This window comes from Melanostigma gelatinosum (genome assembly GCF_949748355.1).
Source record: "Melanostigma gelatinosum genome assembly, chromosome: 22".
Classification (NCBI taxonomy): domain Eukaryota; kingdom Metazoa; phylum Chordata; class Actinopteri; order Perciformes; family Zoarcidae; genus Melanostigma; species Melanostigma gelatinosum.
The window spans coordinates 13388837-13406634 of NC_136655.1; the positions used below are offsets into that span (position 1 = coordinate 13388837).

A 17798-nucleotide genomic window follows, 5' to 3' on the forward strand; every position below is an offset into this window, starting at 1 on the left:
AGCTCTGAAACAGCTGTGGCAATCACAATTAAACATGATGACAGCTCAGCAAACTGAAAGCTTTACCTCATGTCTCGATGGTTCAGAGCATCACGACATTAACACAATACACACATCACCACAAAGAGAGATAATATGATTCAAGGCTACAGCATGAGGCGCAACCTTTGCTAAAAAAGAAAGATGGAAGTCTCTGATGCTGATGTAATCAGACCACAGCGTCATGCAAAAGCAGAATATATTTGTCATAACCGGTTCGACCAGTATGATTATAGCCTATGCTGATCAGCCTTTTGTGTTCATGGAATTTATTTAATGAAGGTTAACACAGTGAACGCCCGTGCTGATGGCACTTTGCTCTGCGCAGTATACTTCTCACGGATTTATCAAAAATATTTGTGCCCTCAGATGCTGCAGGGACTTCATCAACTGAAGGAGCTTTTCATACGGTAGCCTATAAAGCAGCTGTAGAACGCAGATACTGTGTGAGTCACCGACATTCATTCATAGAATGATGCAGACTGATTTAGGCCCTAAATGTAGGCCTTATAATCAGTCCTATTTTACCCAGTGTTTGATTGAATTAAATATTTTTTATCTAAAGCATTAGTCCCAAGGGTGGAGGCATATGCACAGTATGGACGTGTCCCTCCCAATATTTTGGGAGAACGAATCGTCTCCACCAATTGTAACAGGAAGGCACGGAGGACAGAAATTAGTGGCAGCGCAGCAATCACAGGCAGAGTCAGTACTGCAGGTTTTTAAAGGTTTTTAATCCAACAATCCTCAACCAACACAAAACAACAGAAAACGTAGCTCCTTCCAGAGCTCGATCAGTTAACTCTATCACGAAACTAAAACAGCCGGGCCGCTAGCCGACTTACCGGGCTTAGTCTTCTTCTCCTCTCTGCTCCGTTTCTCCCCTGTACTGGCCTTTTGTTCCCCTAACCCAGTGGCTTTTTCTGTCGCGCCCCACTTTGGAGGAAGAAAAATGTTCATGCCCCACCGCCCCAACAAAATTGTAACAAAATGGTCTATGTTGAATTTTAATAGAAACAACATTTTGTGACTCCTCCATCTGTGGTTTTTCAAATAATAGAATAAAGAAAATTGCAATCACTTTTAAGTAAACCAGATTGCTCCATCAGACAAAAACAGATCAAATGTGCAATCACTTTATTAGAACAATGCAAATAAAGTTATATCTGTATCTGAGCTGCCTCTAGGGGGTGCGCGAGAGAAAAAATGTAATGGCGGTACAGTTTTCAACATAGCTAGGCTAGCTGTTACCTTGCACAGCAGCTGGATTATTGTGATGTCACGTGAGAGTTGGAATAATGTAGAACTTGGTGGAAACTCAGAGATAACATGTAAACTCAATGTGTGCTTAAATCCACATTCCTCTCCCCCAAGACACAAACATCTAGCTGCCATTTTGAGGACATATGTAGGACAATAGATGGTTTATCATATTCCTAATAATGGGAGGTGGTGGGTGGAGGTCATGCGGCAGGTGGTGGGCCAGGTTCATTTCCCAGGCATCAATCAGATGAACATTCAGTCCTTTGAACATGGCTCTGAGCACCTTGTTACACTGCAGCGAATGCCAGTCGCTGTTGAATAGCGACGCAAAAAGGTTTAAATCTTTGGGGTTCCCTGTCCGGATGACGATCAGCGTGTCTGGAGCCCTGTCCAGCAGCCGCACCACCGCCCTGCGGATGCTCTGCAGCCGCCGGATGTAGATCTCCATGGGGAAAGTGCCGAAGTGAGCCCAGATGGTAAAAACTACGACAGTATTGGGGCCTCCGATTAAGTGATCTAGCTCATTAGCAATGTAACAAAGCTCTCTCGTGTCTAAGGGGTCAAAACGGATAGGAGGACCGTGGGAGCGGAACGTCACTAAGATGTTGTTTGCATAGTCCAAACAAATGTGAGGTCCTGTTCTCTTCAGGCTGTGCAGGTCAAACTTCTTAAGACCTGAAAGTATGACAGGGGGAACACATTAAGCTGCAGTGGGAACAAAATCATTTGTTGCCAGAAATCCCTGTGGATCAGCTACCTGATAGAGCCTCGTTGAGGAATTCAAACCACTGCCTGATGGTGGAGTCTCCATACATGTGGACCACCTTGCCTTTCAGACACTGACTGATGGCAGACGCGCTGAATTCGCGGACTGTGGTGCCACCTAGTGCTCGCCACACACCCTGGTAGTAGTAACCAGAGGGTCCAGATGTCACAGTGCTGCTCTTCACCTGTGTTTGACCTGAGAGGAAGTTAAAGAATAAGGGTGGGGTTATCCCAAGAAAAAACAAAACCAAAGTATAAAGTGATTGTATGAACCTCTTAAGTACTATCCTTACTCCCGAGAGACTATGAACACTGCTAACAGCTGAAGCCACAGAACTCTTTTGAAATTGGCTGAATACTGTTAATCTCTCTTCCGGAGAATGCTACCCAGAATAATGTATTACGCTTCTTCCTGAACTTTCTCATAATTTGTCGTTGTACGGTAAACTCGTACGAGTGTACCACAACAGATTCAGCAAACACTCCTAACTTCAGATAACCGTGTCAATGACCAGCGTAAACATGATGAATGCCACTTATGCGTAAATGAGTGGGCATTCAAGAGAATTATAAGTGACCCCAACAATAGCATATAACGCTGTCATATGTCCTATATTGAAGTCCTGCATTCAGAGATCCATAAAGCAAAGTCTCTAATTTTTAACATCAAAGGACCTGCTAAAGTCAAGGGATGGGATACAATTCATGTTATTGCCGTGTCACCTGAGGGTCGCACTGTCACTGAAATAAAGAAAAAATGGTTCCATATGAAAAATGTCTCGTCATTGATGACTGCAACAGAAAGGGGTCAAATAATTTAACTTGTTTTGCAGTATGAGATGGTCGTATACTGTAGATATTGGAGTTAAACAATAGCATCAAAAGCCAGTACAAATGAATGATGATGAAGTTAGTCTGTATGAATACATTTAGAACTATATTAGCCTATAATTTGAAATCGCAGAGTAAAATGTGAACATAATTATTAAGTGTAATTTATACAGGTATTTCAGACTCAATATTGACTGTTATGACAACTGTAATAAACTCGTACAAGCCACTAAAGAACAAATCTGTTTGTAAGTGGTTCTTGCATGAGGACCATTGTCTGAAACACATTTTGTTTTGAATTATTGTTATAGGAAGTTGTGGCAGTAACAGTAATAAATAAAAATTCAATATCATGCTTTACCTTCTTTTTGTGGCAACACGGTAACATTAGCAGGTCCTGAAGCCCGAATGTAGACTTTCAAGTTAACACCCCTGAAGAAAAGCACACATAATATATCTCTTAAAAACACTTCAACATTAAGGACATAGATACAAAAGGAGGGCAAACATTTAAAATAATTTAATCAAACTAGAAAAATCAAGCACTCAAACACAAATGGGAATCAACTGCTAGAAAGTTCATTCAAGATCACACAAAACTTACTTTGTAAATGTAATGGCACTAATTCAAAAAAGTAATGGGTCCAATGACTGTATAATGTTCAAGGTGCCACTCACAGTGATGAACCCAAAGATAATGATAACTATCTACAGATTGTTTAGCATCTTTCATTTTAGAGTTTTACAGGCGGCAAACTAAACTGTTTTGGTTGAGTCTCACCGTTCTCATCAACATATTTTATGGATGGAGCTCTTTCATGCCGGAAACCTAATAAACCAATTGACCCGTTGGCTAGTCCTGCCAATCTAACGCGCACTGGTCAATCAAAGTGGAGCTTTGGCCAACTCTGACAACTATACAGCTCTGCTCTATAAACTCCAATGCAATCCTTTCAGATTTACTTCATTTTCAGGCTCGTTTTGTTGATCTGGAGCTAGTCATGGTTAAACGTTGTGTAATAGTGAAACTCGTTGCCCAGAGAGGTTGGAAGGAGATATGCATTTCTAAAATGTTACGTTTGCAGAAGAAGACACCGTCGCAGTGCAGCAGCGACCTCCAGTCCCGGCCGCTGCCGTCGCAGTGCAGCAGCGACCTCCAGTCCCGGCCGCCGCCGTCGCAGTGCAGCAGCAACCTCCAGTCCCGGCCGCCGCCGTCTCCGTACCGCGGCGACCTCCAGTCCCGGCCGCCGTCTCCGTACCGCGGCGACCTCCAGTCCCGGCCGCTGCCGTCCCAGATCAGCAGCGACCTCCAGCTCCCGCCGCTGCCATCCCAGAGCAGCAGCGACCTCCAGTTCCCGCCGCTGCCGTCCCGGAGCAACAGCGACCTCCAGGTCCCGCCGCTGCCGTCCCGGAGCAGCAGCGACCTCCAGTCCCGGCTGTCGTCTCGGAGCCGCAGCTATCCCCGGACCTCGCGGTCTCGGAGCCAGAGCCGCTCCCGGCCGCTGCCGCCTCTACGCCAGCTCCAGTTCCTGCCGCTGCCGCCTCTACGCTGCAGCCCGCTCCAGTTCCTGCCGCCTCAGCGCCGCAGCCAGCTCCAGTTCCTGCCGCCGCAGCGCCAGCTCCAGTTCCTGCCGCCTCAGCGCCGCAGCCCGCTCCAGTTCCTGCCGCCGCAGCGCCAGCTCCAGTTCCAGCCGCCGCAGCGCCAGCTCCAGTTCCTGCCGCCGCAGCGCCAGCTCCAGTTCCTGCCGCTGCAGTGCCCGCTGCCGTCTCTGAGCAGCAGCGACCTCCCGTGCCCGCTGCCGTCGCGGGGCAGCAGAGACCTCCCGTGCCCGCTGCCGTCGCGGGGCAGCAGAGACCTCCAGTACCTGCCACTGCTGCACCAGCATCCTATTCTCCAGAGCCCTTCCGCCCGCCCGGCCGTCCACGGAGCACCCGTGTCCGGAGCCGTTCCGCCCGCCCGGCCGTCCGCCAGAGCACCTGTGGCCGAGGCTCTTCTGCAGCCCCGTGGCCGGTCAGAACCAGTCACCCCTCCTCCGGACCCCCTCCGCCCACCCTGGCCGGCCTTCTAGCTGTGGGGCCATCCCTCCTCCGGACCCCCTCCGGCCGCCCTTTTTTGTGTCTGGTTGTACGTCTGGAATCCGTACCTTAAGGGGGGGGTACTGTCAGGATCCAGGATCCCTGTCTGACCTGACGTTCCATGGCCACACCCTTGAGTGTGCACAGCTGAGGACACTCCAGCTGATCACCTCCTGCTGCCTGACACACCAGACTCAGGGCCCACTAATGAGTCTCCTGGCACTACATAAGCTCTGGCCCTGCAGTCTGGGGTTGTCAGGTCGTACCGTCTTTCACCCGCGTCAACCCCGTGGCGTCCTCTGCCCTCCTTGTGTGTACGGATTACACTCCGCCGCTCTGCCCTCCTTGTGTGACACGGACTACTCTCGCCGTCAAGCTGCCAGCCCTCCGGTGTCGAGCCACGGGCCTCACACCGTCGCTCTGCCACTCTGGTGTCGGACCACGGGCTCCACACCTTCACACATTCGAAATAAAACCTGTTCATAGTAACTTCTGTCTCCTGTGGTCTTGCGTTTGGGTCCTACCTGCGAACTCCCACATAACACATACTGTTTTGTGGAGAGCTACCAACACGAGCTACGGCTCAGGAATGTTTCGGCTGCATGGATAACTACTTCACTGAGAACGGCCTGGACTGGCAGAACTGTGTTGGGGTGTGCAGTGATGGTTCAGCGTCAATGACCGGCAGGCATAACGGCGTCGTCAAGCAGATACTTGATCGTGCACCAGAAGCGAAATGGACCCACTGCTTTCTCCACCGTGAAAGCCTTGCAGCAAAAAATATGTCCCCAGAGTTCCATGAGGTGATGGATGCGAGTGTGAAAACCATCAACTTCATTAAAAGTAGAGCTGTGAACTGAGGACATGGAAGCAGATCATGTCCAGCTGCTCTATCACAGTGAGGTGAGATGGCTCTCAAGAGGACTGGTCCTCAGTTGTTTGTTTGAGCTGAGGAATGAGGTCTTCTCTTTTCTCACTGAGAAAAAATATCCTCTGGCACATTACTATGCTGACACAAAGTTCACAGCGAAACGTTCCTACCTCTGTGACATCTTTTCACTGCTGAACCAGCTGAACATCTCACTTCAAGGGAGAAATACCAACATATTTGTTGTTGCAGACAAACTTCAAGCTTTCAAAACAAAACTTGCTTTGTGGACAAAGAGGGCCCAGGAAAAGAGGATGGACATGTTTCCACTTTTGTCTGACATTTTGGAAAACTCTCCTCAGGTGCAGATCAGTGACTCAGTCTCTCAGCACCTCTCACAACTGGCAGAGAAATTCGATGACTACTTTCCTGAGGATCCCAGAGACGGACACGTGGATTTTAGACCCATTTTCTGTGGATCCCACTGAAGAAGATGTTGCTTTGCCCCCACATCTGGAATCCCAGCGACAGCACTTTAAAGTTGCAGTGGGGCAAACTGGACCTGGGCTCCTTCTGGATTGCTGTCTCAAAGGAGTACCCATGTCTAGCACTGAGGGCTGTGAAACACCTTCTCCCATTCACGACCACATACCTGTGAGAATCAGGATTCTCCAGTGTGGCCACAACTGAGACCAAAGCCCGAAACAGACTCAGAGCAACACTGGAGGCTACTCTGAGAGTGAGCCTTTCCCCCATTCCACCCAGACTGGATCCGATCGTGTCTGAGAGGCCCAAGTGTCTCATTAAGAGGTGGGCACGTATGAGTTCACGTATGATAAGGCTATATCTTCATTTGCACTTTATTTAAATTTTATTTCTAGTTTATTTAATTTGAAACTTATTATTTTGAATGTATTTATTTTATTACCACATATTATTTGTCAAATTTGCATTTTTTTCTCCGATTTTTTGAGAGACCCTCTTTTTTTTCTGTAGTGAAATCTAATTCTTGATTATTTTTGAGTTAATAAGCCTGACTTGAGCCTTTACATTTGTTCTTGTGTTAGCTTGATTTGTTCCATGAATTGTTAGCCTGTTGGGCTTCTTGTTGTGTATGCAGGTTTACATACACATGATAAATAAATGTCTTTGTGATCATCACATTGTATCATCTCATTTATTTGACAAGGGTTTTGCTTGTTAAACTGTAAGCGGATTTAATATAGTCATTGAATACAAATCAAACCAAGAGTGAGATCAATGAGTTAAACCAATACAGTGTTAATATTTGAATGGGCCCGGGACACTTTGTGCTTGAAAAGTTGGGCCCCGAGGTCAAAAAGGTTAAGAATCCCTGGACTAGTGGATCGAACCGCCTATCCTCTGATTGAAGGACAACCCTGCTCTCCACTTCGCCACAGTTGCCCGCCAAGTGAAGGGCAATTTTTAATACCAACCAGTTAACCGCAGACAGACAATGTTAGCGACTAGCAGGTTGAACATAGCGCCACATTTAGATTAAGTTAGTTATTTCCCTCCGATGTCGGTGAAGACCAAAATACAGCTAAAGGGAGAAGAAATATTAAACACAACTCCAAATGAATGCTAATGTCTCCATGTCAACTGGTGTTAAATAGGCCAGTGTTTGCTCACATTTGAGCCATATCTACTTTACAAGGTGATCATATGTTAACAGCTTGTTGAGCTGCCCCCAAGTGGAAAAAAAAATCTTTATATTCAATCTTAGCTGCATGTAGTTACAAACTTCTGAAACATTCCACCAAGGAGTTACAAAGGTAACAATGGATGTACGTATTTAGAAGTCACACAAAATTCCAGTCTCTCTGCCTCCTCACCTTTGAAAGAGCTTCTCCTCATTGGCATTGAGAACCTTTGATTTCCATCCTCCATTGTAGTGGTTGATCCTGGCATCACAGCTCAGGTTCTTTGGCTTGTAGCAGAACCACGGCTCGCCTGTACGGAGGTCAGTGTAGTTGCACAGCGGCTGCTGGGTTGGCCTGAGGCAGACGTTACAGAGGGTGGTTTCAGAGAGTGAGCCTGAGCGGAAGAGGCTCTTGAAGTAAATCCTGTCGGGCTGTTCTCTGTTCAGCCTGTTCAGCACTGAGATGGCCTCACCAGGGTGAACCAGCATCACCTGATGGGATAGAGAACCAGAGTTTTCACCAAGTCAATCATGGTCAGCATATCAATTGAGACAAATACATTGAATAGCTCCACACGTCACATTTATAAAGATTCAAGACAATCATCTCTGGAGAATTGTCAATTCATCTAAACCAGAGGTCTTCAACAGGGGGTCCGCAACCCCTAGGGGGTCCGCAGAGGTACTGCAGGGGGTCCTCGAAATGTTTGGTTGATTAGACAATAAAAAAAAAGGGAAAAAAAAGAAATTCTTAACATGAATCTGTCCATGAGTTCAGTTTTGTATGCAAGATAACAGGTATGTTTATGCATGGCAGTGGCACGAATAGGCCATCACTGATTTTCGTTTCCACATTTATGTTTAAGATAAAAACATCAGTTTGAATAGCTTGTATGCATGATTATCATGCAATTGACAGACAATGTTGACATTAGCATTGGTATCAGCTGACAAGGTATGTTTATGAATGGCAGTGGCACGGCCTCCCTACTCACTGTACCTTGCACATGTTTAAAATAAAAACATGAAAATATTAACCTGTGTATTATTTGAATAGCTTAGTGTTGAATGCAGAATAAAGAGGTATGTTTATACATGGCACTAGGCCCAGTTTAACATAAAACACAATTTTATACAATATAATTATATAGTCGGGGGTCCCTGCTCCTTTGGGGGTCCTTGGCCTGAAAAAACGTTGAGGACCCCTGATCTAAACCCTTCCCTGAACAGCGATTGTACAATCAAAGCTTAGCAACAGTACCTAGGCATGGCAGGTCTGTCAAGCTCTAAAACATGTTGAAGTGGTGTGCATGGGACTATAGCAGGAGAGATACTCTGCATGGTAAGTGTTTAGAGAGGGAGTTGTCTTTTTGTGAACTTGTTCAAAACTAAAAAACACAAGAGAAACAGTCCTACAGATTAAGGGAATTAATTCTGTTTGTCTGCTTTCATGTAATCTGCTAATTTTAGCATGAACATCTGACCAACTGGCTACCTTCATAACCTGACAACCAACCTGACATTATAATATAGCCTTACTTCCAACACCAAGGAGTATGTAGAGGTTAGGTAAAGATATATTTTTTAAAGTTACCTTCAGAACTAGCACATCTACTGTGTAGTATTTCCCCAGTATGTGTGAGCCTCCTGGCTGCTGCTGTTCGAGACTAAACTGCCGTTGGCAGTGCTGTCTTGTTTCATTGGATTTAAAACCCCAGCCGATCTTGATATCTGAGACGTTGTGTGCACCATCCACATCAGCCAAACAAGATTATGTCAGCATTTTTTAATTATCATTATAATACAAGGACTAACTAGGTAGCTACAGGTAAATAAATCTGCTAATGACAGTTTGAGGGTGAAAATAAATCTACAATCATGAGAACCTGCTTCGGTCTGAAATTAAAGAGTCTGAAATGACTGAGACTTTGAGTGTTACATCTGTCCCTGTCAGCTGAACAAACTGCATATGTGCTGTGTGAGAAGTGGAAGTTAACAGGCATAGCAACAGTTAGGGCAGGGCTTCGTGAACAATGAATTATGATGTTAAAAACACTTACAATGTCATTACATTAAACATCATGGTTTTAGCATCACCTCAACCTGTGCGTCTCCTTCCCAGAGTAAAGAGAAGACAGCAGAGTAGCTCCCATTCAGATGATCCACCACTTGCCCAGCCACACCTGCTTCAAGCTTCCGGTTGTGCAGACTGGCGAGTAGGAAGTCCCCCCCAGACTTCTTGGGACGACCCTGGAAGTCAGAGGTTTGTATCATGACCTCCAGCTGATCCCCTACATGCCACTCTCCCCCTTTCCTCCCTGGTAGAATGGTGAAGTTGCTGTGGGCTGGATCACTGGTCTGCTGCAGGGAAATAGGAGCTGGCAAAAGTGGAGTTTCAGGCCAAGCAGTGGAGTCGAGTATGAGATATTCCTCCAGAGCGTCCTCAGGGGACAGTGGCTGGAAGGTGCAGAAGCTGTGAATCTCGTTCGGGTGAGTGGAGACTCTCGGCATGATGATGGTGGAGTTGAATTTAGGCTGAAACTGGCAGTGGGTGGAGAGAGATGGTGTCAAAGATACATCAAACATATGCACTGAAAAAAAATGAACCAAATAAAGTAAAAGGGCCAAGATTTGAATATTATTTGGAGGGTTGCTAACAACTGTTCTCAACATTAACCCAGGGGGAAAGTTTCAAGATAATCTTGCTTTCTGTTTTACACAAGGCAAGAAAGTGAACGTTAAATTCAAAGATTGTTTTTTCGTGTGATTTCAAAGTTTTGTTCACTGAAATTCATGTTTTGGGATATTCAGTCAGAGATACAACTCTGACAGATGCAAAAAAAGGCAGAAAATAGAACCTGTTACAAACACTTTCATGGGGCTTTTTAATAACTATACTTCTGACCCGTTTGTTGAGATGTATGTCTCAGTAAGAACGAATGGGAACCAGTGGGTTGTAACACATGGAGGTTTGCTCTAAAGTATAGAATACTGCCAGCTTTATCCTTTAACTACAGGAGCTGCTGCTGTCAACAAGTCAAGGTGCAGGATTGAGAGGGAAAATACAATTGAACTCAAATTGTATTTATTTGCAATGAAGACTATTAAAACACACATTTTAAAACAATATCCAAAAACCTGACTAATATTCAACATTTCAAACAGGGTCCACCCTTCACACGATCCCACTAAAACCAAGTTCTCACCTCCAGAATGTCCATGTGACGTAGCACAGAGATTAAGACAAAGACAGTCAGGAAGAGGAAGAGGGCGCAGAACTCCCTTCTTGTACAAAATGTGGCCTTCATGATCAGTGATTGGTCTTCACCTTCAGCATCAGTTACTTTGGTACTGGATTGAGAAAATATATATAAAAAAACAAATGGTTATTGACACTTTGTAATGCTGAAGAATATTACTTGTTTAAATCTGAACTCAGTTGTGAAATCCTCCCTCTCTATACTAATAGTGTGACATGTTCAGCTTTCAATCTTTAGGACCAAACTAAATCCAGTCACCCAGGAAACTCCTTTGATTGATCATCCGTCAACCAAGACCACAACCAAAGACAGCATCCCGTCTCTTGCTGTTCAACATGATCCATTCTATCATGTACACTTTGCAACATCATTCAGTCCTTTGTAATCCACATCACACTCTGCAAAGTAACCCTTCAAACAAATATCTGTTTTCACTCTCACGATACAGATCAGAGGTGCTCGTGTCCTTCTGCTTACTACAGTTTTTCACAGTTGTTCAAATCTGGACAAATTTTATTTTCAGTTCTTTGACATGATTACTATGACTAATAACTGCAGTGTTGATTGTATGTGTTCCTGAAAAGGATCTTGCGGAGGGGACATGGAGAAGAAAACAAAAATCAACTGTTGAAGAAAAAGAAAAAAGAGCAGTACAGTTACAAGATCTCGCTAGTTTGATGAGATATCGCAAAAGATGTCAGGTAACAAAAAAAACAACGACCCAAAAAATCTGTAATGTAGGCTACATCTAACTAAACATAGAAACTAAACACAACAATGGAGCGCACACACCTGTGGGAGTGATGCATTTTTACCATCTGAAGCGTTGCATAGCTCTGAAACAGCTGTGGCAATCAAAATTAAACATGATGACAGCTCAGCAAACTGAAAGCTTTACCTCATGTCACGATGGTTCAGAGCATCACGACATTAACACAATACACACATCACCACAAAGAGAGATAATATGATTCAAGGCTACAGCATGAGGCGCAACCTTTGCTAAAAAAGAAAGATGGAAGTCTCTGATGCTGATGTAATCAGACCACAGCGTCAAGCAAAAGCAGAATATATTTGTCATAACCGGTTCGACCAGTATGATTATAGCCTATGCTGATAAGCCTTTTGTGTTCATGCAATTTATTTAATGAAGGTTAACACAGTGAACGCCCGTGCTGATGGCACTTTGCTCTGCGCAGTACTTCTCACGGATTTATCAAAAATATTTGTGCCCTCAGATGCTGCAGGGACTTCATCAACTGAAGGAGCTTTTGTCAGGATCCAGGATCCCTGTCTGACCCGGTGTGTGTTTCCCCTGATCTCCTCTCCTCATGTGTCCTGTCATTCCCCTGTTTGTTGTGGTGTGCTATGTGCTCTGTTTGTCCTCTGCCTCCAGACACCTCCCATGGCCGCACCCTTAATTGTGCACAGCTGAGGACACTCAAGCCGATCACCTCCTGCAGCCTGACACACCAGACTCAGGGCCCCTTAATGAGTATCCTGTCACTACATAAGCTCTGGTCCTGCAGTCTGGGAGTGTCAGGTCGTACCGTCTTTCACCCGCTGAAACCCCGTGGCATCCTCTGCCCTCCTTGTGTTTGTGGATACACTCCGCCGCTCTACCCGCCTGGTGTTAAACGGACTACACTCGCCGTCAAGCTGCCAGCCTCCGGTGTCGAGCCACGGGACTCACACCGTTGATCTTTCTACTCCAGTATCGAGCCACGGGACTTCACGCCGTCAACTCACCAGCCCTCCAGTGTCGAGCCACGGGCCTCACACCGTCGATCTGCCGCTCGGGTGTCGGACCACGGGCTCCACACCTGCACGCACAGCCTAAATAAAACCTGATTACTATTCACTTCTGTCTCCTGTGGTCTTGCGTTTGGGTCCTATCTGTGAACTCCCGTGACAGCTTTTCATACAGCAGCTGTAGAAAGCAGATACTGTGTGAGTCACCGACATTCATTCATAGAATGATGCAGACTGATTTAGGCCCGAAATGTAGGCCTTATAATCAGTCCTATTTTACCCAGTGTTTGATTGAATTAAATATGTTTTATCTAAAGCATTAGTCCCAAGGGTGGAGGCATATGCACAGTATGGACGCGTCCCTCCCAATATTTTGGGAGAACGAATCGTCTCCACCAATTGTAACAGGAAGGCACGGAGGACAGAAATTAGTGGCAGCGCAGCAATCACAGGCAGAGTCAGTACTGCAGGTTTTTAAGGGTTTTTAATCCAACAAACCTCAACCAACACAAAACAACATAAAACGTAGCTCCTTCCAGAGCTCGATCAGTTAACTCTATCACGAAACTAAAACAGCCGGGCCGCTAGCCGACTTACCGGGCTTAGTCTTCTTCTCCTCTCTGCTCCGTTTCTCCCCTGTACTGGCCTTTTGTTCCCCTAACCCAGTGGTTCTCAAACGTTTTCTGTCGCGCCCCACTTTGGAAGAAGAAAAATGTTCATGCCCCACCGCCCCAACAAAATTGTAACAAAATGGTCTATGTTGAATTTGTATTGAAACAACATTTTGTGACTCCTCCATCTGTGCTTTTTCAAATAATAGAATAAAGAAAATTGCAATCACTTTTAAGTAAACCAGATTGCTCCATCAGACAAAAACAGATAAAATGTGCAATCACTTTATTAGAACAATGCAAATAAAGTTATATCTGTGCAAAAAAGAACTACAATTTGGCAAAAAATAGCTTATTGCAATTGGCTGCAATTGGCCTGTTTTGCACAAAACATCTTTTCAAGACAACAATAAAGTGCAACCTGTGGAAAAACTAAACAAAACAAGTTTCATACTATCCGCAGCTAGTTTTCAGACATAAATCACAGACTGGTCTCTCCTCATCTCCTACCGCGTTCACTGTGAAACCCAGAGCAAGAGAGGCTTCATCATATGTTCTTCTTGGCTGCTTGCTGTTCGTCTCGGATGCATCGCTTGCGGTTGCTTTTCTGTTCCCACCTGCCAAATGTCTCTTCATTTGGAACACTAAACCACACATGTGAGTTGCCAAGGATCATGGCCGTGGCGCATGCGCAAGCGTAACCTGTTAACGGCGTTACGTAAACATTTAAACGAAAGTACAGGCATTTCGCCATGTATTTATGAATTACTTTAAAAAAAAAAGAAAAAAGTTTTTAAATGCAAAAATTCTGCATTTCCCCCTGTACCCACCTGTAATACCACCGCCATTCACAGTTTGAGAACCACTGCCCTAACCTGATGCCAGGTATGAGGTCACCGAGGTATTTATTTCCTAAAAAGCCCACCGCCTCTCTTCATTTGAATGACGCTTGAAACTGACAGCCATCAGTAAGACAGCTACCTGTGGTGGTGAGGTGACTGGAGAAGCCATGTGGACCACCGCGGCGTCTCCATTGCGCTCTGTGCGGCTGACAGCACATCTATGGTCACTGCAGCGATTTAACACTCAAAAACTAGATAAAAACTGAAACTGTACTTGGTGATATATGCACAGTATTAGAAGATATTATCGCTGTCGCTCTATTGTGCCATTATTTCATGCTATTTGATGTGATCTTGGATTTCTACAACCGATGATGATAATTTCATCAGCTGATTCACAGCTCACTATGCACGTCTGTAGCACACAGTCCTCCCTCTCCTTGTGAATGTGAAGGTGAGACAGTACTGATGAAATGTCTGATTAGAGATTTGAGTTGGCTTATATCTTGTACAGTTGAAAGCTGCTTCTGGAATAATTATGTCTCACTCGCACAAGCACAAATAACTTTGATTCTTTTGTGTCTGTATTTCTGTTTGAATGTTATGATCAAGTGAATATAGCCTGCACTCTATCAGAGGTGGTGAAGTTAATATTTATTTGGAAGACAAGACACACAACAGTGAGATTTACTGGATGCCTTATCAAAAGTGTTTTCTATTTGTTTTGGTTTTACAGGGCAGATGAAGACAAACAGACTGTCGTCAGACTGGTTTGTCTCGTGCTTCAAGTCAAATCTCTCTCAGCTCTACTGTGGGAGTGATGCATTTTTACCATCTGAAGCGTTGCATAGCTCTGAAACAGCTGTGGCAATCACAATTAAACATGATGACAGCTCAGCAAACTGAAAGCTTTACCTCATGTCTCGATGGTTCAGAGCATCACGACATTAACACAATACACACATCACCACAAAGAGAGATAATATGATTCAAGGCTACAGCATGAGGCGCAACCTTTGCTAAAAAAGAAAGATGGAAGTCTCTGATGCTGATGTAATCAGACCACAGCGTCAAGCAAAAGCAGAATATATTTGTCATAACCGGTTCGACCAGTATGATTATAGCCTATACTGATCAGCCTTTTGTGTTCATGGAATTTATTTAATGAAGGTTAACAGTGAACGCCCGTGCTGATGGCACTTTGCTCTGCGCAGTACTTCTCACGGATTTATCAAAAATATTTGTGCCCTCAGATGCTGCAGGGACTTCATCAACTGAAGGAGCTTTTCATACAGTAGCCTATAAAGCAGCTGTAGAAAGCAGATACTGTGTGAGTCACCGACATTCATTCATAGAATGATGCAGACTGATTTACATAAAGTCTTTAACTTTATGTAAATCTTAAATCAACAAAGTATCCAATAACTACAGTTGAGTAAATGTAATGTAATGTACAAAGTACAAATTTCCCTCTGACATGTAGCGGAGCAGAAGTATGAAGTAACATATAACAGAAGTAGTAGAAGTAAAATAAAATGTCACAAATACAGTATATTAGAACGGTAACTGATGCTGATTCATGATAAATTAAACTTCATATGTACTTTGTTTCAGCGTTTCATGTGTCTTACCTCAGCAGAGATTCATTTGGAGATTCTGTTCATCACAGTGTGATCCGTCACTTTATCCCACAGGTTGACAATAAACGTTCTCTGTGCTTGACTTTCAGGAAATTAATTGAAGGGTAGTGACATCAAACAGCACTGCATCATGAATCACTGTCACAGCTGGAGACAACATTAGAATCTCATGTTGATGACGCCTTCTCTTCTTAACCACTCCCATGTGCCAAAAGAGCACAGAAAAAGCAAAGAATATGGGCTTCTCTGTTGAAGCTTTAACATACCTAAATTGAAACAATCCTAAAAAAAGAACAAAGTGATTATCGTGTCCTCAAGCTTTTCTTGACCTTTGCACTCTGACTGTCACTTCCATCTAAATAGCTAAAAGTTGAATTCATGTGAAGTATGGAAGATTGAAACTCCCTAAATTAAAACAAATCAAATTACGATATGAAGTTAAATAGATATATATACATATAGATGGTGATATGTATTTTTTGCATGCAATACCTCTTATAACAGCAGCATACCACTCCAGGGATATGTTTCTACCACTGAACAACATCAGCATACCACTCCAGGGATAGGTTTCTACCACTGAACAACATCAGCATACCACTCCAGGGATATGTTTCTACCACTGAACAACATCAGCATACCACTCCAGGGATAGGTTTCTACCACTGAACAACAGCATACCATTGGCCACTCTTCGATCTTGGCGCTACTAGTCTGAGGTTATCCTCATGAGATCAGTTAAGCCGGTCATTAAAAATGTTATGGTTTTATTTGTTTTCTTCTAAACATGCAGTACATTGTGAATTTTGTGATGTAATACAAATGTCCCTTTATTATTTGTCTTGGGAACATGTATTAAACTCAGTAGCGGCTGGTCAATAGAGGGCGCTAGGGTGCCCCCCCCCCCCCCTTGAGGCACAAAATAAATAAAAATAATAATAATAATAAATTATACAAATTATACAAATTATTATACAAATTATCCAGCGACATGCATGAGACATGCATGTCGCTGGAGAAAGCGCCCACAGGGGTCGGGTCTATGAAGCAGTTTAGCCAATTGCTGATTAAAGATATAAATGTGTGACATACAATTTAGCCAATCAGTGTACTCAAATAGTTTCAGCATGCTCCGTCAGGAATAGTCTCTACAGGCGAGGGCGAGCACGAGCACTATTCCTCAAAGACCCGTTTGAGAGGAGAACTTTGGCGGAAAAACTGCAGTGAAAGAGCTGATCCCAGATCAGCCTGAGACAGCAGACTAGCGTGAAAGGGAAGCAGTACATGCAAAGCTTCTCGACCAGCTGTACACCAGAAAGGTTTGGCCAGCTGGATGCAGTCATGCTAATGACTTATTTCAATTTTTAAAATAACGGGGACAGATCGAGCATGGACAGTTACAGGAGCGAGGGATGAGGAAGTGAGGAAACATGAGAACACCAGGGCACACATGGAGAACTCTGTCAAGCTAGTAATACGAGGCAAAGTGAACATATTTTCTTCTACATAGTTGTCCTCTGTCTCATTTGCTTAACCTGGTCATGAAGGCATCAACATTTAATTGAGTAAATGAAAATGTGTATTTGTTGTGCTTCATTTCTTTGTTTGATTTGTTTCTATTTAGACACTTTAAGTCTTCCATACTTCACAGGAATATGTTATGCTAATTACAAGAAAGGCCCATGCTCATCGGACCCAAATCTTAGTGGCCATTATTGCTTCTTTCTGGACTGATTATCAGTCTGTACTACTGTCAGGATACAGTGACAGTTTGAGCAAATATGACAAAAGCGTCATCTTTATTAAAGTTACCGACTGTACCTTTTAATACTAGATGCAAGAGCTGAATCTTAACTTTAAAAATACGTTTTTACTTTACTTTGTTCAGCTTTCTTATGCTTGACTGATTTTATAAATGAAAGTATACATACAGAGCAGTTTGCAAAGACTAAGTGCATTTATTCCATGATGAAAGACCTGAGCATAAATACATACATTAAAGATATTTGTTTGCAGAACCCTTGATTTGTCTATTTTTTAAATTCCCGATAGAAAATCACACTAATTGATGAACAATGAGTACACTTTATTACTACATGAGGACTTTTCTGTCAACAATATGTGCCATCAATACTGAACTGAATATCAAAAGATGGCATCATGTAAAAATATTACTGTTACATTATGA

The 17798-nt window shown here is 43.9% G+C and overlaps 1 protein-coding gene across 1 annotated transcript; it reads right to left on the bottom strand.

Moving 5' to 3' along the window:
- Positions 1-1423: 1423 nt before the first annotated feature.
- LOC306795589 (NXPE family member 3-like) lies at positions 1424-15677 on the bottom strand (the record flags this gene model as incomplete). The annotated part of the gene is made up of 7 exons (XM_079294143.1): positions 15602-15677; positions 10712-10856; positions 9603-10046; positions 7699-7997; positions 3260-3330; positions 2060-2263; positions 1424-1977 (listed from the first exon to the last, which is right to left on the bottom strand). Exons 2-7 carry the CDS (start codon positions 10811-10813, stop codon positions 1424-1426), a joined length of 1674 nt encoding a protein of 557 aa, XP_079150269.1. The 5' UTR covers positions 10814-10856; positions 15602-15677.
- Positions 15678-17798: the final 2121 nt, after the last annotated feature.